The sequence below is a fragment of the Scardinius erythrophthalmus genome, assembly GCF_964197995.2.
Source record: "Scardinius erythrophthalmus genome assembly, chromosome: 17".
Classification (NCBI taxonomy): domain Eukaryota; kingdom Metazoa; phylum Chordata; class Actinopteri; order Cypriniformes; family Leuciscidae; genus Scardinius; species Scardinius erythrophthalmus.
This window is the reverse complement of record NC_138237.1, coordinates 22395683-22423578: the sequence shown is the minus strand read 5'-3', so window position 1 is coordinate 22423578 and position 27896 is coordinate 22395683. Positions and strand designations below refer to the sequence as shown.

The 27896-nt window shown below is 36.4% G+C and overlaps 3 protein-coding genes across 5 annotated transcripts; 1 reads left to right on the top strand and 2 right to left on the bottom strand.

Moving 5' to 3' along the window:
- Positions 1-598: 598 nt before the first annotated feature.
- Positions 599-11332, bottom strand: lcp2a (lymphocyte cytosolic protein 2a). The gene is made up of 21 exons (XM_081391910.1): positions 10901-11332; positions 10517-10579; positions 9643-9689; positions 8902-8973; positions 5567-5604; positions 5438-5478; positions 5160-5349; positions 4980-5077; positions 4852-4897; positions 4695-4760; positions 4546-4574; positions 4224-4243; positions 3593-3727; positions 3494-3515; positions 3373-3385; positions 3181-3274; positions 3004-3044; positions 2846-2916; positions 1459-1533; positions 1216-1365; positions 599-1126 (listed from the first exon to the last, which is right to left on the bottom strand). The coding sequence occupies exons 1-21, from the start codon at positions 11033-11035 to the stop codon at positions 1001-1003; spliced, it is 1572 nt and encodes a 523-aa protein (XP_081248036.1). The 5' UTR covers positions 11036-11332; the 3' UTR covers positions 599-1000.
- Positions 11333-13265: 1933 nt separating this feature from the next.
- On the bottom strand, positions 13266-25275 carry zmat2 (zinc finger, matrin-type 2). Its single transcript, XM_081390546.1, has 7 exons — positions 25010-25275; positions 24728-24804; positions 24191-24281; positions 23801-23924; positions 17926-17999; positions 17356-17501; positions 13266-15154 (listed from the first exon to the last, which is right to left on the bottom strand). The coding sequence occupies exons 2-7, from the start codon at positions 24743-24745 to the stop codon at positions 15011-15013; spliced, it is 597 nt and encodes a 198-aa protein (XP_081246672.1). The 5' UTR covers positions 24746-24804; positions 25010-25275; the 3' UTR covers positions 13266-15010.
- A 40-nt stretch (positions 25276-25315) lies between these two features.
- slbp2 (stem-loop binding protein 2) lies at positions 25316-27563 on the top strand. Of its 3 annotated transcripts, XM_081390543.1 has the most exons (8): positions 25316-25446; positions 25541-25669; positions 25784-25852; positions 25959-26042; positions 26145-26291; positions 26419-26586; positions 26651-26798; positions 26993-27563. In XM_081390543.1, the coding sequence occupies exons 1-8, from the start codon at positions 25397-25399 to the stop codon at positions 27167-27169; spliced, it is 972 nt and encodes a 323-aa protein (XP_081246669.1). In that variant the 5' UTR covers positions 25316-25396; the 3' UTR covers positions 27170-27563. The 3 variants fall into 3 exon arrangements, with proteins under 3 accessions (XP_081246669.1, XP_081246671.1, XP_081246670.1); XM_081390545.1 differs by lacking the exon at positions 26145-26291 and having other exon boundaries at positions 25344-25446; XM_081390544.1 differs by lacking the exon at positions 26145-26291 and having other exon boundaries at positions 25344-25446; positions 25959-26069.
- The last annotated feature ends 333 nt before the right edge of the window (positions 27564-27896 follow it).

Below are 27896 nucleotides of genomic sequence, written 5' to 3'. Positions count from 1 at the left end.
AATAAAAGCAAGTCCCTGAATCAGCAAGGTTTTATAGAGTAGGCCTAGGCTATTTACTTCAATTGCTACGGTAATGTTAATCCTAGGACCCTTTTCAGGGGTGGCCAAAATTACGATTTAAAACCAGTCAGAGCTAGAAATGTATCTTCATACAGGTTTAAGCTTCATATTATGAGTAGACTACTTTCTTTGAGCCCCACCCAGAGCCACCCAACATCTTGTTTTGATGTCCTTCAGGGGGGAGCAAACCTTATTTAGGGGGTCAGACCCCCAACCCCCCCTGTAATTCGCATCCTGAGTGTAGGCTAGTCGATTATGTAAGTAATAGAAGCACTTATAAATCTGACACAATTTCACCAGTCTTCCTCAAACAGCATTGTTATTGTAGCCTGTTGCTTTGACGTTTCATGCCAAAGTCATTGTAACCGAATCCCCTTTTGTGCACCGATGTGTTGTCAACTCGGAGACAGTTTGATAGACGTGAGATAATTTAGGGGAAACTGTGCCCTGCGTTTCACCTTTATAAAGTGAGTCTTCAAATTATTAATGGCCGGTGAACAGAATGATTTCAAAGAAATAAGCGACAAACATAATCCTTGTTGACAGTGCGACTAATCCTCAATCAGTTCCTCACACATGTAGAATTATAATCTTTATTGTCTTGTCAATATACATTTCATATTTCATGATCATACGAATTTAACAACAAATAAACAGGAACTCGTGGAAAATGTCAAATTAAAAGTGACAAGACTGATTTGTTTGAGAAATAACAATAACAGTCAAAATAGTGATAAAATAGGCTACTTTTTTTGCTTATGAACAGATATCCAGTACTATGCAATGTGCAGCTATGCATTTAAAAACTTTACAATGTTTTACAGTTACACACACACCTGAGAGATTTTGAATTGTGTTGATATGAAAAGAAAAAAAATTCAAATCATGAAATGAAAAAGCAAAAGTAGTTACCGTGAATTAGTCATGTAACCTACTATGTTTAATATCCAGCTGGATAAATCAGAGCACACTGCTTCTGTTGGCTTGAATCTCGGTTCTTAGCATCAATAAGAAGGAGTGGCGTGTGTTTGTGCTGGTTGATAATGCCACCAACCCGCTCAAAAGCCTGCCAAAGACAATCAACAGTGTTACAAGCTTTGGTCATTGAGCATGTGGCTATAATTACAGACATAAAAACAACAACAGTTTGAATACCTCTGAGGATTTCATCCCAGTGCCTAGCATGAATCCATTTTGGAATCTGCGGATCTGAATGTTGTAAACTTTTTCCTGGTACAGGACCACGAGTGTGTAAGGCTGGTTAGAGGATCGATTTGAGCTGTCTCGCACAAGGAACGCCCCATCCTTTCAAGGGACACATTTGAACAAATTAACTTTGTTAACCTGAGAATTATATATTTTTTCCCCAAATCCAATGATAGGAACGCAAAGCCTCACCCTGTTAACTCTTCTCAGACAGCTCTCTGCCTCACCGCGGGAGATCTGACCCACATACCAAGCTGGATCCATGTCCTGTGGAGAAATAATGAGATATTTGGGCTGATAAAGACTAATGAGAAATGTTTGTCTGTTTTCTCTGAATTTTTGAGACAATTATGACAATTAACATTTCACAAAATACCTAACATGAGTCAAATGTAGCATAGAGCAGGCACTAAAAATGCACTAGAACCTTGGAGAAGTAAAAATACACCATATACTGTAAAAAATGATTTTTTTAAGTAGTAAATAAAGATTACTGTAGTAGCCTGTGTTTTACAAGAAAATAGGCCTACTTTTTCTGTCTTTCCACTTCAAAATTTCATGTTTTATTCAGTGTTACTTGCCTTTGTTTGTCATTATTTGTGTATTCAGGGGGGTCACAATTTAGGTAAATGTACTAGCAATTTCTGAGTGAAAATCGTTTCAAAGTAAATCCTATATCACATTTTTTCCCCAGTGTACTAGAAAGTAGATCCCAGTTATTCCAGTATCACCTCAAAGGAAATACAAGGGCGCCATCTGCTGGTCGGTCTGTAGTGTGAGCAGCAGTCAGAACAACAGTGCAGAATTTGGCTACTATTACTCCGTTGCTGCGGGTAGTTTTCGCAGTCGAGATTTATTTATTTTTACCGTAGATTGGGCTAGTTTTGATTAGCAATCCGCTTGTTAAATCTGACGTCACGTGTCACCGTTTCCGGGTTCAAGCGCACTATGACATAGGCTACCAAAAGCAAACAACAAACAGTGCTAATACACACTCACAGTGTGCTGTAATACTACTGAAAAATCATGACCCTTTTATTAGACTGATGTCTTTTATAAGTATTTAAAATATTATATATATATATATATTTTTTTTTTATGTAGCTCGGAGACTTACACTGTAACGTTTTAAAAGCTTAGCTTAAACGTGTGATATGAATAAATAGTGCTCATTAATGGCTGTTGAGATAGTACTCTCATGGCAAATTCCAATCGGAAGTGTGCATCCCTATGCTCTACTCACTCCGAAGGGCAGAACATGACTAAAAATGATTAAATTACTTCCTTGAAGTGACCATCGCATGTTACCTTCGCTAACAGACTTGTGGAAGGGCCCTTTGTGAAGGGATTCAGTTGTTCACTTTCGTTTGGAACGCTCCTACAAAGGGTCGTCCCTTTCCCGAGGTGCCCTTCAAGGGTGGAAAAACGCTGTTTGGAATTCGCCCTCAATTGAAACGAATGGAGGCTTGACCCGGAAACAGGATTCCCTACGTCACGATTTACCAATTGGATTGGGCGGGTTTTGTTGTGCAGACCTGGCAACCGTTGTCAGTAGCTCAAGCACTTTAAAGTACTGTACCTGCATGCCGCCCATGTCTGTTTGTGGTGGTGGTGGTGCTCTTCCACTTCTACTCCGGGGATCGTTCATTGCTTTCATTCAACAAAATAAACGGTGTATCTAGTTATTGTCATTGAATATATAGTAAGATAAATCAAACTAGTGAAATCCGTGCTTACCCTCCTGCAGTTTTGCCGGTAGTGATCGACTGGGGCTAACACTGTGTGAAATGTGATAGAGATATAGTCAGATCTGTTCAGAGTCTGTTTTTGAACATCAGTATTAATTTGGCCATATATTCTTGAGTAGTATAAAGTCTGACCACCCACAGATGGTGTTCTCATTTGAATACACACGTGTCTGTTTGAAAAGGCTGTCCGTGGGTTCCTGGCGGTCTTGGCGATGGATTCCTGGCATGCAGTGGAAACGTGTTGGAGCTGTGCCTGACAGCTGGAAAATCAGAGTATTCAAACATTGGGCGTTTGTGTGCTTTCTTATTAATTCTGTCATCAAAATATGCAAATACACAAAATAAGAAAATTACTTACTGTCATCGTGAGACTGTTGAGAGAAACCCCCCCCAAGTCAAATTAAGTGAGTGAATTGCTATATTATGTGAATTGCACAAACAATTAGGACTGTATGTGTGTGTGTGTGCTTTGTGTGTACCTCGTTTCTGTAGTCAAGATGCCTGTTGGAAAAAGAAATACAGGTTACATTGGCAGCTCAGTGAATAGAATGGTGCAGTGTTACATTCTTGAATCTGACCTGTTTTGAGTGTAGCCTGGTGTTACGGAGGAGGCACTTCTGCGCACCCCTGATGGAGGAAGTAAGGGTTTGGGAATTCTCATTGGGTCTCCTGGCAACTCCACTGCAGGGAGTCTGAGAGGAGCAGCAGTATTGCTGTAGGATAAAAAGCATGTGACATCCTGAAAAACGGATGACAAACCTATCATGCTTAAAACAGAGATTTAGTAATTGGCCGCTACTATGAAAGTGATATCATCAAGTTGAACATGTTCCTGAATCAACATCTTTGTTGATCCTGGAAAAACACATTCCAATCAACCAAGCAGATTTGAGGGTCGAGTTGACAGTTTATGTCAAAATTAGGGTTACAACAACAAGGGTTAGGTGCTTGTTTTTGAACAGGAATGGTTTTCCAGGATCAACAAAATATGTCTTACTTGGCAAAATCACGGTGAGCTATAAATAGCATATTCTATGTGCACAGATATAATTGCAGTCATTCAGTAATTTCAATGTGACTATGCTATAGGCTAAAGTAAACAAACCAATAAGAGATCTTAAATAATGGTAAATGACTAAATATATTGTCATACTAAAGCTGCACATGCAGTATACTATTAAACAAAAATTCAATTAAATGAAATCATACCCTCTTGGCGGTTGGAAAGCCTGCAGAAGAAATAAATTATTAGAGAGATATTAAAACATACATTTTTATTGCTTTTAGTCAAAATGGAACTTTAAAATTCTAAGACTATTTTAGGGGGGGAAAAGGTAATTCATATTTCAAGCATATAGGCCACTGATAGCTACTGATATTGATTCTTAAAATATATATTAATTCTAATATAATATATTCATTAATTAATTAATTAGTGATTGGAAAATGCAAGTTGGTGATATGAAAAAAAGTGGGAAATTAAAGCAGATTTTGGCAGCTTCTATGTCGAGGTAGGACAAATCAAACTTACTCTGTCCAATGAGCTAGTGCCCCTTCCACCTGTGAGGACACAATACAGTCAAGGACTTCCCTTGAGTCTTTAGGTAATGTGAATGGCATTATTACTGAATTATTATCTGCTAAAAAAGCATTAAGATATAAATGTGCGAGTGCAGTGACCTGCTACAGGAGGAGGGTGGCTTCTGTCCAGAGTTCCTGGCTTTTTGCTGCGGTCTACAGCAGGTGCTACAAGAGCATGGGACGGGGGAAAAGGTGGATCAGTTCAACAGCGTCCCACCCAGATTAGCTGTCACTCAGAACAAACAAACCCTCTTACCTGGGGGTCTTTTTTGGGGCCGCTCTTCTCTCACATGCTGTCCAACCTAATATTGAATAAAGATTTTATTGTTTATAGACTTATAGACGAAGTGGGACACAAACTGTTTGGAAACATGATGGACTCACACTTGGCCGCTCCACATGAGGGAGAGAGGGTCCGGGGCCCGGGCGCTCCGGAGGCACAGGCGGTTGGCTTCTGCTCACTCCACGTGTGCGGTTATTATCTGATAAATCAAGGAATCCCATCATGACTTTTCCAAAGGACTGAGACAGCAATAGGATGGAAAAGTGTCCACTTTTGCGTACCAATATATTCGCTGTTTTCCATGGGTTTAGCGGGACAGATCTGGGCCGTGTCTTCTTTTGGCTCGGATGGAGGAGGCTCGTAGCCATTATCACTGTCTGACCCCTCCTCTGGGGACTCATAGTCTCCACCGCTAGCATCACCTTCTGAAATATTATCCTCGTTAGGATCCTCGTAGTCGTCTTCACTGTCCTTAATGAGGAAAGAATACATGCGTTCTGCCCGTCAGATGTGATGCTGATCACTTCAAAACAGTTTGAGACACACATAAGAGACTTACAAACTCTTCAGGATCCCACGCTTGATCCTCATATTGATCAACTGAAAATAACAAGAGCAGGTCAGGTGACTTCTAGACAACATCTTTAAAAGCAAACTTGTAGCATTGAATATATTCTATGTATCATACCTGGTGGTTGTGGGAAGCTGGGAACTGGTTGTGATGGCCTATTTACAAAACAATAAGGATAGTTAGTTGTGTTCTGACAGTAGATGCACTATGTGGTAGTTATATGTTAATTCATTCCATTGATTTATTCATCCTCATGTGGACTTTTTATGAAAAATGTCTCAGTGATAATTTTTTTGTCCATATAATGAAAGTCAACGGGGTTCATTGTTCCAATGTACGAGCAAAAAAAGAGTTTCTCAAATAACATTCTTCAAAACATTCTTCTTTTATGTTCCGCAGAAGAAAGAAAGAAAGTTATATGGGTTTGAAACCACATGAGGGCAAGTAAATTATGAAGTGTTATTCAGTAAGGATGCATTAAATTGATCTAAACAATAAAGATGTTTATAATGTTGCAAAATTATTTCTATTTTTTAAAAATGCTGGTCTTTTGAACTTTCTATTCATAAAAGAAACCTGAAAAAATTGTAGCAGGGTATTCACAAAACTATTAAGCAGCACAATGTTTTCAACATTGATAACAATAAGAAATGTTTCTTGAGCAGCAAATCAGCGTATTAGAATGATTACTGAAGTCAAGTCAAGTCATCTTCATTTATATAGCGCTTTTAACAATGTAGATTGTTCCAAAGCGGCTTTACAGAGATACAAGGATAGTTTAAAGTAACAGAGATTGTTTTGGCAGTTCTTGAATAAAGTTATTTTCCAGCTAAAGTTAATTTGATTGATTCACTTCCGTCGCAACGATCAATAGTTATTAACTTACGGACCGCTAACACGACACCCTTTTAACAGGAAACTCTACACAGACTTTAGCGAAACCTGTGAGAAACACTGATGGCGTGCACATGCGTATTACGAGTTCAGTCTATTGGTATGCGCGTTTGAATATATGTGCGCAAGTTTGTAATTCCCAACATATCAAGCCTTAAAAAACTACTTGTCTGGCCTTAACATTTTTGATACAGAATTGTATCAATTCGGGTAGATACGCGAACCGAATTTTCCCGACAACGCTTTATCTGTAGAGTGGTAAAGGGATCCTGGCGAAGGTCCTTCATCAGATCTGGGGCCTCATTTATAAAACTGTGCGTAGGAACCTTACTAAAAGTGTACGTGCGCCCGAAAGCCAAAAATGGCGTACGCAAAAAAATATTCAGACTTATAAAACCGTGCGTACGCCAGAACCTGCGCAGAATTCACTTTATAAATCCCAGTCAGCGGAAGATTGTGCGTACATGCGTCTCCACCCGAAATAACCATATATGGAGCTTACAACGCCTAGTTTTACTATGCAGATCCTCATCTACATATCCTTTGCATATGATTATTCATCCACGTGATAACTATATGAATAATCATTTGCAAATGATATAAACGGTACAAGAAACATTACATTAATACAAATCAAGTATGCTAGTTGTCTATCCTTGCCTTGTTTTTGAATAGCCTACATAAATCAAATAGTGTAAAATACATTTCAGAGAAAGTTTTTCTCAATCTTTTCCACTTGCCGAATTGTATTTTTAATTGATTTATATTTTTAATGGAAACAGATAGGCCTTGGGCATTATTTGCATGAAACTATTTTCTCAGACAATCTGTTATTATCATGATAAGCAATTATCTCTGTGGTTAAAACATTAAAGCACGCCACAGGAAAAGTGTTCAAAAACAATCGCATCCACAACAAATATTTCTAATGATTGAATTTAAAAAAAAATGTTGTAACTTCAGTAATGATTTCATGTTTAAGTGTTTAACTCCATTCATTTGAATGGCATATTTAATATAAATGTTTAAATATCAGAAGTATTTTATTTATTTAAACTGTTATTTGTGTCAGTTTCACTAAACGGCTCAACACGCTCACTGCCGTGGACATTTAAGAAGGAATGGATATTTGCTTCAAGTGACAGGCTTGGTGATTGAAATTGTATTTGTATAATCTTTCTGTTTATGTTTCATTTTCTTTAGATTTTTTGTATAAAAGTGACCAAAAATATATTTAACTCCAGCTCACCATCGGTGTCGCCAAGTGCTCCATCTCCAAAACGTTCGTACGCATGGGTCAGAGTTTGCGTGCAGGTGCGCAAATTTTCCCATCAAGTTTTTCTATATAAATCCCACCTTTTACGCAGGAACTGCCGTACGCATGTTTTCAGCCCCGTTTTGTGCATACGCAAGCTTTATAAATGAGGCCCCAGATCTATGCAGCCTAACATTGAATTATAGAAGTCTATAATGTGTTATGTGTATGCTAGGTCAAAGAGATGTGTTTTTAGTCTAGCTTTGAACTGACAGAGTGTGTCTGCTTCCCGGACAATGGTAGGAAGACTGTTCCAAAGTTTTGGTGCTGTAGGAGAAGGATCTACCGCCAGCAGTCGATTTTGATATTCTAGGTATTATCAACTGGCCGGAATTTTGAGATCGCAATAGACGTGAGGGACTATAATGCGTTAAGAGCTCGCTCAAGTACTGCGGAGCTAAACCATTTAGGGCTTTGTAAATAATCAGCAATATTTTCTAATTTATGCGATGTTTAATAGGGAGCCAGTGCACTGTTGACAGAACTGGGCTAATATGGTCATACTTCCTGGTTCTGGTAAGAACTCGAGCTGCTGCGTTTTGAACTAGCTGTAGTTTGTTTATTAAGCGTGCAGGGCAACCACCCAGTAGAGCAGGGATCAGCAACTCCGGTCCTGGAGGGCCACTGTCCTGCAGAGTTTAGCTTCAGCCCTGATAAAAACTCACCTGCCTGTATCTATCTAGTAATCCTGAAAACACTGATTGCCTTGTTCAGGTGTGTTTAATTAGGGTTGGAGCTAAACTCTGCAGGACAGTGGCCCTCCAGGACCGGAGTTGCTGATCCCTGCAGTAGAGCATTACAATAATCTAGCCTTGAGGTCATGAACTAATTGTTCCACATTTGTCAATGAGAGCATATGATGTAATTTAGATATATTTTTAAGATAGAAAAATGCAGTTTTACAGATACTAGACACATGACTTTCAAATGAAAGATTGGTTTCTAAGAGCACACCCAGGTTCCTAACCGACGACAAAGACTTAACAGAGCAGACATCAAGTGTTAGATCATGTGACGCTGAAGACTGGAGTAATGATGCTGAAAATTCAGCTTTGCCATCATAAAATAAATTACATTTTATAATACATTAAAATAGAAAACAGGTATACTGAATTGTAATAATACTACTGAGCATGAGAGATTTCTTTCAAAAACATAAAAAAATAGGCTACTACCAACCCTAAACTTTGAATGGTAGTGTATCTCAGATATAACACAAGAATTGTGATGGTAGAGTACTGGCCTTATTGCTGGAATCGGTGGAAAGAATCTTTTCTTCTCTTTGTTGATTTCCTGACAAATCTTGGAGATAAGCCTAAAAATATAAGGAAACACCAGTTTCAGATCCTCAAAGTGTAACTAACACTGCTGGCATGTTATTGATTAGTAGGCGTTTTAGGAGACATGTAATAATTTCTTTATGAACTGACTGAGGGTTCAGCCCATGCAGGCAGGATGTGGTAACAAAGACATAATTTTGTCCTCTTTTCTGTGCACCTGACACTACTCAATACACTAACAATAATCATATTACCATTAAGTCACTGTGGCGTATCTAACGCCAAATTTGCATTTGGGGAAAAGCCAATTACATTTACTTATTTAAGTGTTATTGAGGTGTGAAATGTAACCATTTTGCACGAAACATGCTCTAAGAAACATATGGTTTCTGCATCAACGCAAAGGTTCCTGCCGCATCTGCTTCTCTGGTTTATCTTTCCTGTGCAGTATTTCCTTTTCAATGTCACTATGTCACCAATGGCGTTCTTGCATGCTTCTACCTGTTTGTACGCTGCACAGTTGATTTGTTTTTGAAATAAATAAAAAGTATGCCTTTGAATACTGTGGCTATGATAAATTATTCTACACTTTATGCCATATAAATTCTAAAGTTGTCTAAAATATTAGCGATTTACCCAGAATAAGAAAAAAGAATGACAAATACACAAAATAAGCAGAAAAAAAAAATGCAGTCAGTACTTACGGCGCATGAAGCTTAGGGAACTTTTGAAGGTCATTTTCAGTCATACTCTAAAATAAAAATACAGCTTGATTTTAAATTCACGTGTGTGTTTGTGTGTGTGTGTATACAAAAGAAAAAGAAAAAAGAAAAGAAAAAATGTGATAAATCATGAAAATACTTTTTACACACAAACACACACACACACACACACACACACACACACAATGTAAAAAAAAAAAAAACAATTCACATAATTTTTTCTTTGGTCAAATCAAAGATAATTAATGTGGTTCAGATAACATAATATGTTGAGTTTCTGTTGATCAAACCAATCTCCATTGTATTAACTCAAATTTCAATTTGAAATTGAACTCCGTTTCAATGAACTCAAAATTTTAAGTTAAGTTAAGTTAAGTTTAAGTTAAATCAACAATACTTTTTTACAGTGTATATACAGTATGTGTGTGTGTGTGTACTGTAACATTTATAGCACCTTCATTTATAACGTTTTTTTTTTTTTTTTTAATTCTGACTGATTAGGAGTTCTAACATTTCTTGTTAATTTTAGATTCTAATAACAGCAGTTCTGGAATTGTTGGATCAAGGGAAACAATGATGCTACACTGAGTCAGACCACAAACATCTGCTTTGTAAAGGGTCATTTTGGTCTGTGCTCCACAAAGAATATAACTATTTATAAAATAAATAAAAATATAAATTAAAACTATGGATAAAAAAAAAAAAAAAACACTGCATAGGAACAAAAATATACTGAATTATGATGACACACAAAATGATGACATGTAGGCTGAAAATGGTCATTTCTGCTTTCTAAATGCAAAATTTGGGCTGTGACCCAGCAAAACCAATGGATCGAATTTTAAATGGTACTTACCAGAAACCTTTGCCCGCTGATGTTGTATCGTGTTATGACCTTATCACATCCAGTTAGATTCCGCTAAAGATAATGAGAAAGAAATTATGTCAGATGAATATGGGTCGCACACATATATCTCATATGTATAAACAACATAATGTAATATTAAATATCATTTAATATCAAATATAGGTCTATCAAAGTACATTCAATGCCATTTTTAGGTTCATTGGTGCTGTAACAAATGTCTCTCATTTCTCAGTTTTTTAAATTGGTATTAAATTCATAAGTATGTGTGCTGAAGGTCTATAAAATAAACATAGCAATAATAATTACAACAGGTTTTTTTAGTTTCAATTCATGTGTTTTGACATTGAAAGATGAAAAGAGAAAGCAACTTACTCTCTTCAGAAAGTCTGCTAACCGTTGTGGATCCCAGCTCAGAACCTCCGATTTGGATGGAATACCATCGAAACTCATCGTTCCAAATTTACTACACTTGCTTATGAATATCAAATCTCTGATATCTTCAAGCATTGAAAAAATGTTGCCACTCTCACAGTGGGTTCACACTGTGTCTGACGCTATGTCCACCCAGAACACGAGGAGACTGGTGTCAAATCAAGAAAAATAAATCAAAGGATAAAAGTCACCAAAAAAAGACAGTGACTGATTCACCCAGTTTTAAATGAAGACGTGGAAGAATCACTCAAAATTCTACCAACATTTTCATAAATGCTTAAAAAAAACCAACACCCCGGATTCGCCTGAACACTGCATGAAAAGAAAGAATGACATCCACTTCCCCATAGACTTCCTGTTAATGATTGTTGTGACAAATAGGGGAAGTACAGCCCCTTCATGAAAAAAAAACAAGATATTTCTTGATATATTATTCTATATATATATTTCTATATATATATATAATTCATCCTCGCCCACTCAGAATGATGTAGTCTAGACTATAAGCATTTGGACATTATGCACACTAACATTGTTTAAAAAAGCAATGATATTTATTTGCCTTCATTTTCTAAAACTGGCCAGTTCCACGTCATTCATTACTAAACTCTTAAGTTATTTATCATAATTCAGAATCAGTGTTAGAAAAGTAATTTAGTGGGGATAACACAAGCAAAAATCATTGTATGAGCAGTACACTTGCTATCACACTGTAAAAAAAAGTTGCTGCCTTAAATTTAAGTACAATCAACTTGAATGTTTAAGTCATGTCAACTTAAATCACATTAAACTGACTTAAAATGAGTTGAATCTTGTAGAATTTGTAAAACAAAGTTGAAAATGTAAAACTGAAAACTGAATAAATAAGCATTCCACTGATGTATGGTTTATTAGGATATGACAATATTTGGCCGAGATACAACTATTTGAAAATCTGGAATCTGAGGGTGAAAAAAAATCGAAAAATTGAGAAAATCGCCTTTAAAGTTGTTCATTTATGTTCGCGATTGTGCTGCATTCACTCACAAAAAGATATGTTTTATGTATTTACGGTAGGACATTTACTAAATATATTCATGGAACATGATCTTTACTTAATATCCTAATGATTTTTAGCATAAAAGAAAAATCTATAATTTTGCCCCATACAATGCTATTGCCACAAATTTACCCGTACTACTTGTGACTGGTTTTGTGATCCTGGGTCACATATGTTGTCATAACTTATTGATCATATTTTTTTTTTACTGTGCATGAATGCTAACTTTGCAAGCAGAAATGATAACACATACAGACAAGTTTACAATAGAAAATAATTATACGCTGTAATAAACACCGTCATTTTATTATAGTCATACAGTCACATCTTTTGGCTCAGAGCTTCATTTGCCATAATGATGCTAGCCAGGTAAATATTTAGATTATTATTTAAATGCAGATTTAAAATCAACATTTAGATTTAGCATTTTGATTGATAATACCAGCTTTTTTTATCATTTTAATTTAACCATAAACATATTATATATATATAAAACTATTGACAATTGCATTGTTTTTAACTTAAAGTAAACCCAGTTAAATTGTGCAATTTTTGTATATGCTTCATTTCAAAACATGTACCGAAATTACGAAATACTTCATTTGAAAAAACAAAGTGTTTTGTGTGAATGATTATCTTGTCTGTGACCTGCAACATGAGCGTCTGGTTCAGTCCCTGAACTGCATTTAACACCCACAGCTGGAAAATATGAGTTGCAAGCATTCAGTTGCTCCTGTTCTTGGGTCTAGAGGGGTTAGTTCATGGAAATATCTCTTCCACCCCTGAATATTCACTTTGATGAAGCTGTAATGTGCATTTGATTCACAATCCTGTAAACGGATGTTTTGTTTAGATATAGTTGCATTACATTCATTTGATGTCATGCAGTACCCCTGCTTTGTCACACAGTTATTTCCATTTCCTGGCTGCTTATACGCAGAAGAAGGTGGTAAAGTGGGTGTATTAAAATATGTCTGGAGGAAAAGTCAGTGAATGATCTTGATTCAAGGTAATGTCATTCAACATCAACTTGATTCAACGTCAATAATGTTAAAAGGAGCTCCCACACTGAATTCAGTAACGACCTGAATTTATTTGAGTGGAAACTATCGTTTGCAATGGTTCTTTAGACGCTCTTTCCTTCAGACATTATTGCTGATTTTATATTGAATTATTGGAGTATCTTATGACTGATGCTATAGATTGTTTTTTAACTCAGTCTATGGTCTCATGTTTGTATTTGAGAACAAAAACCTGTCACTGGTGCAACATTTTTCCTCATTTTTAATAAAACTGACATGCTATATTTCCTCTTTAACTGTGCACAATGGAAATGTGTCATTTATAGGCAAATGAAGGCCTGAACCTTCTGACTATGCGTCTCTGATCGAAGGCCACTGAACTCTTCGTAAACTGTGTGAACAGCTGAGCTGCTTCCCTTTATCAATCAACATTTTGGTCTTTGTTGGAATATTTATCTTGTGAATTGACATTTTTCATTGATTTTTCATTTAGAATGTCAGATGCTGACTTTTGATTAAACCTATTTTATTGATTATTTTGCTAAGTGTTTTTTTTTGCATTTAGTAAATTCATGAGATCCAATAGCACCATCAGGTGGTGGTTTACTATATAAATCAATACCAGATTAAACTTTTCCTTCACTTTAGTTTTTAGTAATTATAGTAATAATTTGTTCAATTGTCAATAACAGGATTTAAAGTTCCTCTTGAATGTATTTACTTGAATGCACTGTGTTTGCTTACAAGGTAAATGAATATTCTACAACTGATATCATAAACTAACTGTTCTGTAACTAAAAAATAAAAACAATATACTAAGCTAGTCTTTTCCCATTTTTTTATTGGCATTTTTTTTTTAAAAGTTACTGCCTTAAATTTTTAAGTGCAATCAACTTGGATGTTGAGTCATTTCAACTTAAATTACATGAAAATTACTTAAAATTAGTTTAATCTTGTATAACTTAAAAGTCAAACTTATTTTGATGAGTTAAAGCAATGTAAAAACATGTGTTGTCATAACTTACTGATCATGTAATTTTTTACAGTGTGTGTATAAATTAGGGATGCACCGATATGAAAAATTTTGCCTGATACCGATAATACTTTATATTTAAAAGCCATTAACCGATATATTGGCCGATAAATCTAAATCCAAATTTTTATGTAATTTTTGAAAGCCTGATTACAAAAACAAAAGTCTCACCATTGAAAGCCATGTCCCAAGCACACAATTATAATGTTCCCATTATAATTTTATGTAAGCCTATATGTCGGAGTTGCGCCATGCATGTTGCACTGAACTGTATTTTTTTTATTTAAGTGATTCCAATCATATTTCAAGCGATTCAAAACCATCATGGCTAACAGTGCACATCTGAAATGTCTCAGTTGAAGGATATAATACATTATTTATCGGCTTTAAAATATTGGCCAAATTTTCTTATTGGGCCGATAACGATAACATTAAAAACGAATGTATATCGGCCGATAACGATATGATGGCCAATATATTGTGCATCACTAGTATATGTGTATATGTGTGTGTATATATATATATATTATATACACACACACATTGAAGAATGGAAGCATCAAGTCTTGTCTTCAAAAAAAAAAGGTAATGTTTTAATTCAAACTTTTCCTGTTTCACTGTGCAGAAGGGGTAAAAGGGTTACTTAAGACACAACTCATAAAAACATATATGCATAATGCAGCCCTATTTACACAATGACCTTATAACAAAAACTTAATTATAACAAGAAGTTTAATTTAGAATGACGGAGTTAGCTGACGTTCTATGTTCAAGGGCCAAAAACAGGTTAACCTACTAAAGGTTTTTACCACATGCTGAATCAGGAGTATTTGACAGATTGTGCGATAAAAAAAGCGGTCTGGTCCTGTGAAGGAATAATGAAGTTCTTGAAAATGTTCATACAGTTCAGGGAAACCCATTAAGAGAAGGCCTTGGTGAAAATTTGAAATGAGTGATCAGTGGCCTTTTTTCGAGGATCCAAAACCTGAGAATCCCATCACAGCAGCCATTTCATCGTCATCTTCAAAGTTGAGGTCTTCTTCTGCCTTTCTTTTCTTTTCCTTTTGCTTCTCTTTTCTGTATGCTTTTGCTTTCTCCTCCTTAACAACAGAATAAAAAAAAAAAAAAAAAAAAAAAACACAGGGCAACAAATTATAAATTGAGTACTAATATACTTAGGGCCCTATGATTTTCACAATGCGGAAAACGCAGACGAAATCCTGTCATAAAAATGTAATTAACCTTATGTGGAATTTGTACAATTTTTGCTGAATAAATAAAAAGCAGCTCATAGACACTGAAGAATACGTGGCTCTCGCTGTGTTTCAGCCTCTGCATTATATGAGAACATGACTGCATGAACTTCATCTCCAGAGCCTCTCTGAGAGTCACTTTATCAGCATTTTTTTGCAGTTTCATTTGAGAAAAACTATCGTCATATCATAAACACACGGAAACTCAAAAGGTATTCACGGCAACCTGTTAAAATAAAAGTTCGATTTAACTTTTGAAGAAACTGACAGAAATATCTCACTGTTGTACAGTAGAATTTAGCGTCTCAATGTAATAATAATATTAACACTAATAATAATAATAATAATAATAATAATAATAATAATATATTATTAAAACTTTTTTTTTAAATAAATTTTTATTTCATATGATTAATAATAAATTTTTATTTTTTAATGTACAAATTGTTGTTTTTATGAAAAGTAAAACATATTTTATAGGGCCCTAAACATGTCATTTTTGTTAAACTTTAAATTTTGCAATTTTGCTTTTAATATTTTCAATAAAAAAATTAAAAAAATTTAACCATTAAAATTTGTCCAAAAAAATACAATATATTTATATATATATATATTGTATTTTTTGGACTTATTTTAATGGTTAAATTTTAATAATCAAAGTATGTCTATTTAAAGCTGCAGTCTGTAACTCTTGTGTTAAAAATTATCCAAAATAATAATAATAAAAAAAAAAAAACATAACCAGCCAGTGTTCAAAACTATCTGCTTGACTTAGCTCGATTCAAATCGGTTAGCTTTTAATAATGATTTTAATTCCAGTGGTACTGGTGGATTTCCGCGGGAAATTCGAGCATGTCTTTGCGTCATTATGTCACATCTGTCCACAAAAAGGAGTAGTCCTGGCTAGTAGGCTATATTGCGTGTGAGGGTGTTGGAGGTGGAGATTTATAGCCTTTTCTCACAGCACTTTAAATAATTAAACTTATGGTGGATCCAGAATCCAGTGACAACTGGAGATTCACCAGTTGTAAAACCCAAAAGATTTCAGAGTGGCTACAGAAAAAAAGAGACTGCAACCGGCCCATGCGAAAACAAGGATAAACATCGGCAGGGCTTTTGAAAGATGGAGTGAACTCCGTGTTTTAAAGGGGTTCAAAATGGATGCAGAGACGGCTTTATTTTGCTAGACAGGTAAGACATTTCAATAGTTTAATTACGTAACAGTAGCGCACTTGTACGCTTAATTTACACAGTTACGGAGTTTTCTTTGTTGTGCCTTTCTCGTTTTGCTATTATGGTAAATATGAATCATTTTGTGCTAGCTATGAGAGAGAATTTTCTACTCCAAGAAAATCAAACCCGCCTCCTCCGTTGTCAAGTATTGGATCTGAATCAGATCGGTAAAGTGAAAATTTTCCTGACGCAAGATGTGTATATGTTATATTATAACACGTTTATGCATAACAAGGATTCCGTTCATACACCGTTTATTTCATAGCACTATGATTGTTATTTGTTTGATAACTGCTCTTCCATGATTTGCATGGTTTGACATAAGCGATCGTTAGATTTAATCAGCACGATTTACTGGAATGCTTTTTTTCCCCTTAGTTGATCAAAACAAAAGTGGATGTTACTTAACTTACTTGTTCAGACTTCATTTTCCGTTGAAAATTCTAATATTGGTCATACTTCCAAAAAGTATAATCTGTGATTCTGAATGCCAGTATCCACACCGTGTAAGAGTGTAAAATACACCACAGAGTGTAAAATAGGTGATTGACAGCCGCACATTCACCTCAAAACATTGGATTCATGCCGATGTACAACCCACGTAAAGTTGATAATTCCGCAAATAACTGCAATTGCAGATTTCGAACAGAGATGGCGACAAAGAGGAAAAGCTACGGACTACAGCTTTGATATATAAATATATATATTTATTTATTTATTTATTTATTTTTTGCCATTTTATGATCGTGAGTTAAGATACACTGGTTTTCAAGACCTGTCAGTAAATGTGTAAATGAGTAAGTTTCAACACTGACCTCCTCACGCAACTCCTTCATTCGTTCCTCAAAATCATACTCCTTCTGCTTTTCCTCCATTTTTTTCTTGTTCACTTCAAAACGTTTTTTAACTTGGTCCAATGAGGAGCGCTCTACTCGCATGGACATCCCCAAGTTTCTCTGATCTATAAATGGGCATAAATGTACTGAATTAGAAAATGCTACTGGCCAAGTGTGCTTACAAAGACTTTGACTTTTCCACAGAAATACAACGGCTAGACACAGAATTACAAGAGTAGCATGCACATGCATGTTCACAAACAATGAACAGCTGTATTTTTATTAACTAATATTAACAAATATTAATAAATACTGTAACAAATGTATTGCTCATTGTTAGTTCATGTTAGTTAATACATTAACTAATGAACCTTATTGTAAAGTGTTACCAATGTATGTATACAAATATACAGTATGTACAGATAGTATAAATATTCATTTAAATATTGTACAGGTACAAATGTATAAATAGGAATTTACATATTGGATTCAGTGAAAATGTTGTAAAAAAAAAAAAAAAAAGAAAAGATCAAAGACCTCAATACTTACGTTTTTTACCATTAATATGATCTAAGAAGTTTATGGAATCTTTTACTACACAATCACAGACATTGCAGTAGTACCTGAGAGAGAGAAAGACACGTTGACACAAATATAATTAATTGACACAAAGATACAACGGAAAGAATCCAGAAGCAAAAACCCATAGGGAAATAGATTTTGAATGATAACCTATACAGCTCTAGACAGCCCTACTGTGAGCTATGAGGTTGTTAATCGATAGTATTTGCTTCTGTTGAAGTTTTCAGCCCCCATTATGTCAACTAAGTTTTAAAATAATTGTGTTTAATGTAGGGCTGGGACGGTATGTTTTTTTTTCTTACCGCGGTTGAAAAGCAAGAAATTCCCACGGTATAGCGGTAAACCTCTTTAAACCTCAACCCCCCTCCCCTCCCCAGTTTTTTTAGCTGTAAAAGCAACAATGGATAATTCACCTCAGATCTTGAAATTAAACAAATGGAAACAATAACGTTCAAACTGTGAACATACAAGTGTATTCTTTGACAAAGATTGTTTTAGTAACTCAGCAGCCTATGTATTTTTGATAATGTTTAAATTGTGTAATATTTGTGAATTTGGTTATGTAGCCTACTTATCCATTTTCAAGTGCCGTGAAGATTACTCTTGGGTGACGTGCACTTGCCGCCCCTCGAGGGTTGACAAACGCGGTCTTCACGTGAGAGAATTGTGTTAAATAAGCACGTGCAATTAAAAGCTGAGGTCCTGCTTTTGGGGCTTCAAATTATAGGCTATAAGACATTTGCAATATAATTGAGAGTCTGCACAGGGTGTTTATTTTGAAATTAACTTTTTTTTTTGTATAACCGTGCGGCTTGTCCGTCGAAAATAGACTAGGCGCCTATCTTTAGCGAAGCGGCGCGGAGAGACGGTTCAGCTCCGGTAGCCGCGTCGCAGGCGCTTAACGCGCGCCACAGAGTGTAAATAAATGGGTTATAGTCAATAGCCTACGAAGGGAATGTTATTATGTGTCATGGAACATTGCGCTCCCCAACTTGCGAAAGGTCGGATTTGCTCCATCTTTTGATGAAAGGAAGAAAAGAGTAAACACAGTCACTATTAGGTTTTGACGGCTGTCAATCAAAATTTGGAGCGAATGATTCGTTCCATGTGTTCACTGTCAGTTAACAAATGGATAATTCAGTCTTTAAATTTGTCAATTTTAATTTAACAGAATTTATCAACTTGTTGCCTGCTGTGGTTGTTTAAATTCACATCCTTTATAAAAAAAAGATGAAAATTTTTGGTTTTATATATTCTTAATATATAAGACTGTCAATTATGTTTTATATTTTATTTGTTAATTTTTTATTTTGTTGGATTTTAGTTGGACTTGGTCAGAACTGTTTCAAAAATAGTCATCTTAATGATGCCTGCTGCCTTTGGGCTCAGTGATGTTTAATTTAAATGACTTATAAAATAAAGACATGTTATGTTACATTGTGATGTGATGGTGTTTTCTGGAAGGGACTAAAGAACAAAGTATGTTTATCAGCTGAAAGGCAGAATACAAATGTTTTTAAGTAAGATAGAGATTATAACAGTTTCAGGTTATGTTTTAGTGTTGGTAATATGTCCCACGCAAACTTATAATCGTCCCACATTTGGTTTGTTTGATGGTGGTCACCCTAGACACAATCCATGTCATTAGAATCAATAAATCCATGTCATTAGACACAACGTGAACACATGTGAAGGCCAGTGTTTATTTTTAAAAATAAATTGCGGTGATGACGGTGACGAGCTCAGACCTGCGGTAGGCGTCACGTGACCGCGAAATTGCGGTAACCGTCCCAGAAAATTGTACAGAAAATTTCACCAAAGAGTCGAAACAAGCAAAACGTGCCAAAAGATCTCTTTAGCCGTAACGTAATGGAGTCGGTCTCCCTACACTCTCAAAATACTTAAATATTTCACTACACATGCATATTTTGCAATAATCTTAATATATTGTTTATACATATAATCAACATTTTCAAATGCGTAATTTTACATTTCTCCATTTTTAATTTGATCATGCAGTTTGCAATGCTTCATGGGATTGTAGTTCTTTCCCTCACTAAAGCCATCAAGTACACAGTCTTATACCTTTGTATTTTTGTTCTGTTTTTAAATCCTTGTGTTATGATTCTCCTCGTAGCTGGTTGGCTTGGTTCATGGCTTATAACCCTTTAACAAAGACTTTTTTGAAATCCCTATGGAAGAAATTAATGGAAAAAATACTTCCTGGACCAGCGCTGCTGAAAAAGTGGACTGGCACTAATGCACATTGCACTCTATTACTGTTACGTCCCTTTTGGTCTGTTTGTGTTTTTATGCTGTTTTTATCCAGGAAGAAGACCGGATTGGTTCCTGCAGTCTGATTAGTGCCACGCCCTGATTGATCAGCTGACACCTGGACGTGTATAAATGCCTCCTTTGTTTCTGCTTCATTAGCCTTTTGTGCTCACATGCTGTGTTTTGCTTGTCTGACTTTAACTACTGCTAGAGTGTTAAGACTGTTGAGAGTGTTTAACTTTGGAGTGTTTGATTGAAAGATAAGTTGTTCATTTATTTCCTGTAAAGGGCTATATTCGTGATATTGACCAGCGCCTGTTTAACGACCTCGAGTACAGATTACCCTTTAATTTCTCTGTTAGCACTTATACTTGTGTATATATATTGTACATAGTAATTTGGGAGGTAGGGAGACCGACGCCACCTTTTAGTTTGATATTTTTTGTGCCTGTTTTGGATTAGAGAGTTAGGGAAATAATTGTATTTTATTTTATTTTGTGGATTAGGGCAGTAAGAGGTATATCCCAAACTTGTTGTTTTTGTTTGTTATTTTGGCCTTGTCGGCTCCTGAGGTAAAATCCCATTGTATCATAAACCTGTTAAAACTCAATAAATATTGTTTCATTTACTTTTCCATGAAAGAAACCGCATTGTTTTTTCATGTTAAGTCCTTTACCCTAGACGGGGCGTAACATACAGTAACAGAAATAGCACAATGAGCTGATATACAGACAGCCAATGAAACAACTTTCTGGGCAACCTGTTTCAACACAGCACTAGAGATGCACTGATGTATCGCCCGATTAAAGCTATTATTTTCTCTAAAAACAGCCTGTGATCAAGGCCGATTATATTCTGTCAATCAAAAGGGTGCGGTAAAACGTGTCAGACTGCAACTCAGTGTGTGAAGAAAATTTCTCATGCTGATTTTAGGGCAAGTTAACGCGACAGCAACGCTTTAACAGTTAAAAAATAGCAACGTTACTGCAGGCTTTATTTTACCCTATGAAACACCCATAGTTCAAGCAAGGGTTGCCAGTTTTTTCCCCCCTATTTCAAAGATTATTTGTAGCGCCTCCCATCCAATATCGCAAAGAGTTTTGTGCTCTGTTATTTCTGATAAGAAACAAAGTCTCAGATTTCAAATTATGTACATTTTATCACAAAGTTTAAGTTGACGCTCTTAAAGGCACACTGTGAAACTTTTCAACCTTCATAATATATTTCCAAGACCCTTGTGATGGTACATCGACTTACAATAGGTTGAATGACACGTCTGCCAGAGCCTGACGGGGTCTGTATCGCTTTTACTGGCACTATGTAACTTCGGGGTTCGGGTAGTAACCCGAGCACAAAAAGAACTACAAAATTCAACTGCTTTACGGCATACGTCACTTCCCCCACCACTTCGTCAAATTTGGACGTGAGAGGCCAACCAGCGTTTGTTTTTGGCTTTCGTGCGTATGTTTTTGTCATGGGGGTTGTTTACACCAGGCCACTTCATGCGTTTTCTCAGATGGGATAGCTATCCGATCGTGAAAAGACCAGGTGTAAATGCCCTCCGAAACGCATTCAAGACGGATTTGAATCCGATCGCTCAAACCACTTCAGGAGGAGGTCTGTGCTGCATTCCAGACGAAACTGGACAAGTGTCCAGTTATGTATGATTTTTATATGCTGTTCATTCATTTATTGTTGATAATTAGACCAGTCCAATAATTTCCACATATAGCTAGCTTTCGATTATCAGAGCTCTTAACAGACTTGCTAACAAACACTCGTTTCTCTTACGTGTTTTTTGCGTTATGTTTTATTGCCTAGCTTGCCTCACGAACTAGTTTGCCAGCTGAACTCAGGTGTTGTGAGGTGTATTTATCACGTAGTCCTGAGGGATATCAGACGACGCTGTTGACGTTGATTCTTGCGATTATCATGAGAACAGTTTTTAATATCTCACATAATTATCAGGACATAAATAAGCCTAACGTAGAGGTTGTAAATAGTGTAAACGAGCACAATTTGCAAACTATTATGATAAATTGCAATAATCATGTCTTCGGAGTCTATCTGTGCCTATTCCATGCCCGATGCAGGTACCGGTGTACAGGGTGGGAGTGTGTGTGTGTGTGTGTGTGTGTGTGTGTGTGTGGGGGGGGGGGGGGTATTTACGACAGTGCAAGTATTCCATAGCGACTCTAGGGGGTCGCTGTTTGACAAAAACACAATTCCTTCACAGTGTGCCTTTAAATGTGACGTGACAGATTGCTATAACGCCTCAGTTCAAGCAGCAGCGCGAGTCTTTTCTTCCAGTTTAATACAAAATATATCTAGAAAAACATGCATGAATATCAGAAGGTATGTTGAAAGATACAATACAACTTACCGAAATCCATATCATGACTCAATTAATTACTCAATCTGCGTTTCAACCGCGGAAAGACATCAATAAACAGCTTGTGAACAAAATCACTTAATGTTGCATTTACCTCAGGAAGGTTATCCAATGTTCACAGTTTGTTCGTTAGCTATAAAAACACTAGAGAAGAGCTAACTTACTATTAATTATATATGCATGTTTGAATAAATTTGCCATGAAGAAGTGTTTATGAAAACTAACTTATGTGCAACTGAGTAGTGTACAAACATTTCAGCTTTTATTTGAGTGTAATGATTATATCTGGAAATATTTTAAATGGTAGTTGAATATAATAGCTCTCTTGTTAATTTTAACCTCTAATATTATAGTGTACTAAATGAGAGGGTCCCCTGTATAGTTTTCAGCATTATTTGGGAGAGATTTCGGTATCGGCATCAGCCGACATTAATCGGCTGTCGGTACGGGCGGAGAAATTTAGTCTCGGTGCATCTCTAAGCACTAGCTATGTTTCCATCAACCACCCTCAAAAACGGAAACACGGAAGATGTGCAAGATGCACATCAAGATGTGCAAAAACTTGTGTACTCAATTGTGATGAATATTTATCGTACATGATCGTAAACTCCGACGGAAACACATTTACCAAATAAATCCCTTGACATGCAACAAAGAATTCATGTGACTTTGCCTCAAAAGAATAAGTGATTGGATAACTGGACTAAAAAGCGGAACGATTTCATTGCATGGTGTCTCAAATGTTCGTTTGATCATTCTGAAATGCCTGAGCATCAAAATGGTTGGGTATAATCACATCCCAGAAGTGTCTCGGATGATTGCATTCCCAAACACCAGGCATCCGAATGCCAGACCAAATGACAGTGTTTATTGCATTTCATCTGCGCAGGTAATTTATGCCATACAAAAAAAAAGTGCCACATTGGCTTTGCCGACTGCAGCAACTTCTATTTTTATTACAGATATTTTGCACCGATTTGCCACGAAGTGGCGATTTCGTCCTCTTCAAAACATGGAATTGAAACTGTGCTTTATGCGCAAATGTTTTAGGCAATATTCCTATTTTGTGCACAAGTTAAATTCACAACATTGGATGGAAACATAGCCTGTGATAACTCTTTCATGAACTCATATTGACATCATCATACTACAGTCAATTGTACAGCAGATACACACCCTCCCATCTCAGCCTGTGGTGTGGTCTTAGTGATGACGATAGTCTTCCCCAGTTTTGACTCCAGATCCACTTTATAATCTCTGTGGCGGAGAAGCTCCCGTTTGACGGGGGGCACAGGCTTGCCTGGAGAATGAAAATGAAATGTATGACATAGGAAATACTGCCATAAACTATTTAAATATTTAGGTTAAATCATAAAGTGAATATTTCAGTATCTGGGTTTATATGACCCTGTACTTGACTCTCTTGAAAAAACACACACTTGATGTAGGGTGAACTCAGGGTTTATTAGGACACTTTTTGCCATTGAGATGACTTGGAAAAAGTGTCCCAATTAACCTGAATTTACTGAATAAATATTGAAAGGTTACAACGTTGTATTTGCTTACCATCTTTTTTCTCTCTCTCTTCCGTGATTCGTCTCTGGGCCAGTTGTTCATATTCATCTTTGTCCCATTTGCGTCGAAAATCATTCTTAGACTACAAAAACAAGCAGAAGATATTATAAACGTGTTAAATAAGTGAATCAAATCAGCTCTATTCATTCAACTGCATAGAACAGCCTGTGAACATGATCGAACATCAATTAAAGAAAAACATACGACCATATTGAAAGTTTATCAAGACTGTCGGCCAATAATACTAGAGATGTTAGATTCTAAAGCGTCTCATAATTAAAATACATCTCTGTTTTCGCTCTTGTATTATATAACCAAACAAAACCATCTGCCGTGACGGATATGTTAGTTTTGATCGTCCAACTACTACGGTAAAAAACGGTTCTACACTTTAAAATATATGGATTTAAGAACTGAATTCGGGCATAAATTATGTCAAAATAACGCGGATAGATTGCAATTCTAAGCGGATAGATTGCAATTCTAAACAAAGAAAGAAATCAAAACAAGTGTTAGCAAATTTCTTACCCCACTGCCAGACGCCATTTTGCTACCGTGATGTCGTAAAGAGTGCGTGGCTGTCGTAAACTAGTGCTGTTGCTCATCTATTTCAAAAGTGATCAAACTGTTGTCACTGACGTTTTTTTTTTTTTTTTTTTTTTTTTTTTACAATAGTCGTCGTTGGCTAAACATGTTTTATGTTTTGTTACGTTTAAAGTGTTTTCAAGAACTGTTTTATGTTTCATAGAATTTACTGTTTACATTTATCTGAAAAGCCTAAAATAGGCTGGTTCCATTCTGACAACTTACCCCATATTCATGCCGCAACAAAAATTGTAGAAGTTAAATTAACTGAATTTTTTTTTTTTTTTTTTTGCAAAGAGCTGAACTTTGTCGATAGCTCGTTGTTGTTGTTACCAAGACTTTAAGGTAGGCTATATATGTCTAAATAGAGAAACTTACAACTTTCTCCGTGGGAACGACCAAACTGTGTAGCCTACACTAGGCATTTTCATAATAAAAACGCGGTCATTTCCTTACGTTATTACATTATTTTATCATGAATAATTTATTGTGATTATTTTTTAATGATTACTGGCCTTACCTGTCTCATTTGTAAAGCCCCGCCCCCGATACACCTGTCGCTGATAAAAAGCTTTGTCAAACGCAACGTGTTGTGTGGCTGTAGCCAAAATCATGACAACACGCATAGAAAGCCTTCTTCAAAGCCCCTTTGAGTCGCGGTTGTATGTTACCAAAAATTCTGCTTGTTCATTTTTAAATATAATGTTGTGTTACTGTAGCGTGTAGGGACGCTGTGTCTTTTGTTTTGTATTTTAGAGGTCTGCCCCTTCACTTATGGCCAACAGACGTTGCCCAAGACTTCAAGACTAAAACACACACTCTTCCATGTAGCCCAGAACCTTGGCTTCTACCAGGCTGCAGTACGGTGTATGATAGTCTTGTCAGGTAAATATCTGTGTATTGAGGAGTGACATGGCAATTGTTCTCTTATGTTTTTGCTACAAATTGTAAACTTGATAATGCTGTCTTGTGATCTGTGGATCCCCCCCTACCTCCCAGCTGCTCTAAAACCCCACAGTCAGCTTCACATAATGGAGAAAAGACTTCTGCTGTTCAGAAGCCTCGCAGGTCTGTTATTAAGTTGTTTTTGGTTGTGTAGAGGATGTTTTAGGGTGGAAGTTTTGTCTTAACTTCTAAATGTCTTGTACAAGCATGGCATTTCTTCCCTATTCAGGTCCTCTATCCTTGAGCGGTGCATCCTGAGGATGTCTACAGCTAGTGTTGCTGTTGGAACCGAAGACCTAGATGGAATCAGGAGGTCTGGGAAATGTCTCTTGGTGTATACGTAAATAATAAAAATAAGTATCTATTTATTTGGCCTTGTTCCAGCCGATTAAATGACACAAACTCATTTTTATAGGTCACCATCAGGGGTACAGTGGTGCCCCCACAATGCTGACCCATCACATTTTGAGACTAATGAGGCAGTTTTAAAGCGCAGACAAAAACAGATTCAGTATGGAAAGAATACCTGTGGCTACCAGAACTATGAACAGCAGGTTCCAAAGTGAGAATTGGTGAAAGTTATTAAGCTGCAAACAGTCGTTCACTTCCACTTGTCTTGTTGGATGTTCTCCTGATTGTAGTGAATGTGTAACTAAGCTTTCTGGGTATTATATCTCCTCAATGTTCAGGCGTCTGCGTGTCCCTGGGATCCACCCTTCCACTCCAAACAAATACCGCAAATATAGTCGCAGATCTTGGGATATGCAAGTCCGGCTCTGGCGGCGAGCGCTTCATACATGGGACCCACCATCTGCCTCCCAGAAAAACATGGAAGGACAAGACCCTGTTGATCAATTGTAAGTCTTTAAAGTTATTTTTATTTATCTGATTCTATTAATTTGCATGTTTTTACTCTCTTAGGCAGAGCTTGCTTGAGAAGATGAATGCAGAGCTGTGTGAAGCCAGCGAAAAGGAGAGCACACAGTGGGAAATGGCAACAGACTCCATTATTTCCCAACCTTCTGAGTTCTCAACTGATGATACTTGGCTGCCTTCTAATGCTTCTCAGGTCAGACCTAAATATGAAATGGCTGTATTTGAAGTGGAATACTCTATCCAGTTTTGTGTAAATGTCTTCTGTGTTTAATACACCGCACATCTTTGCAAATTTAAGAAGTCAAACTATTTATTTGTTTGAAGAGCCAGTGTAATTTCTTGTGAAGTACAGATGGTTTCAGTGCTAATTGGGATTCTTCTGTCCAGATTGGAGTCCCATGCCACCAGAACCAAACCTCTCAGCTTGGATTGGGCTACACCTTTAGTAGTCACCTAACAGCACAGGAAAACGTCCTAGGATGGTTGCGATTTCTCCTCGAGACTGACCACAACCGAAACCAGGCGCCCTTGCTGCAAGAAGAGCCTTTCTGGAGATATACGTAGTGTCTCCTCAAATGATGTGAATGGTCTGCACAGATCAGGTGCAAAGCTTGTTCTACCAGCAGTGTTAGATGTTAGAATTACACGTTAGGATCACCGTCTCCTAGTTCAGAATGTTGTGCACTATGTATTTTGCAATCAAGACATCCTCTGCAGATGAATGTTTAAATGTTGTACACTTCCAAGTACCTGTTATTGCTACTCTGTTCCTCACTTTCTAATTGATTTTATTTTATTGTGTCCTTCAAAAGCACTGGTTCTATTTATTTTTGTTTTTGACACTACATTTCCCTCCTGTTTGTCACATCACTGTTTTTCTAAAAACAGGTAGTTTAGAAGTTTTATTTCTTATTTTTGTGTGGACCTCTGAGCAAAACTAATAAAGATGTGGACTGGCTATAGCTGACTCTCCATGTGTTACTAACTAGTTGTGCTAATATTGGTGTATCAATAGCTGTTTATCTGCAGCAAACCTTTTCACCAAGTTCATCATTGTTGATCCTGGAACAATCCATTTAGATTTGATGGACAAGTTTACAGTTTGTCAAATACAGACCATTTTAATGTGTTCTGCACAATGTTCTCATTGTTAGGAAGTTTAATTACCCTCATGGAATAGTAGTTATGCTTTATCCATTTACACAACAAATGTACCCTTACTGCTGTATTATGCATGCCAGACTGGTAGTTGGCAATGTCACAATGTTCACAAATTCAAGTTTTTGTACTT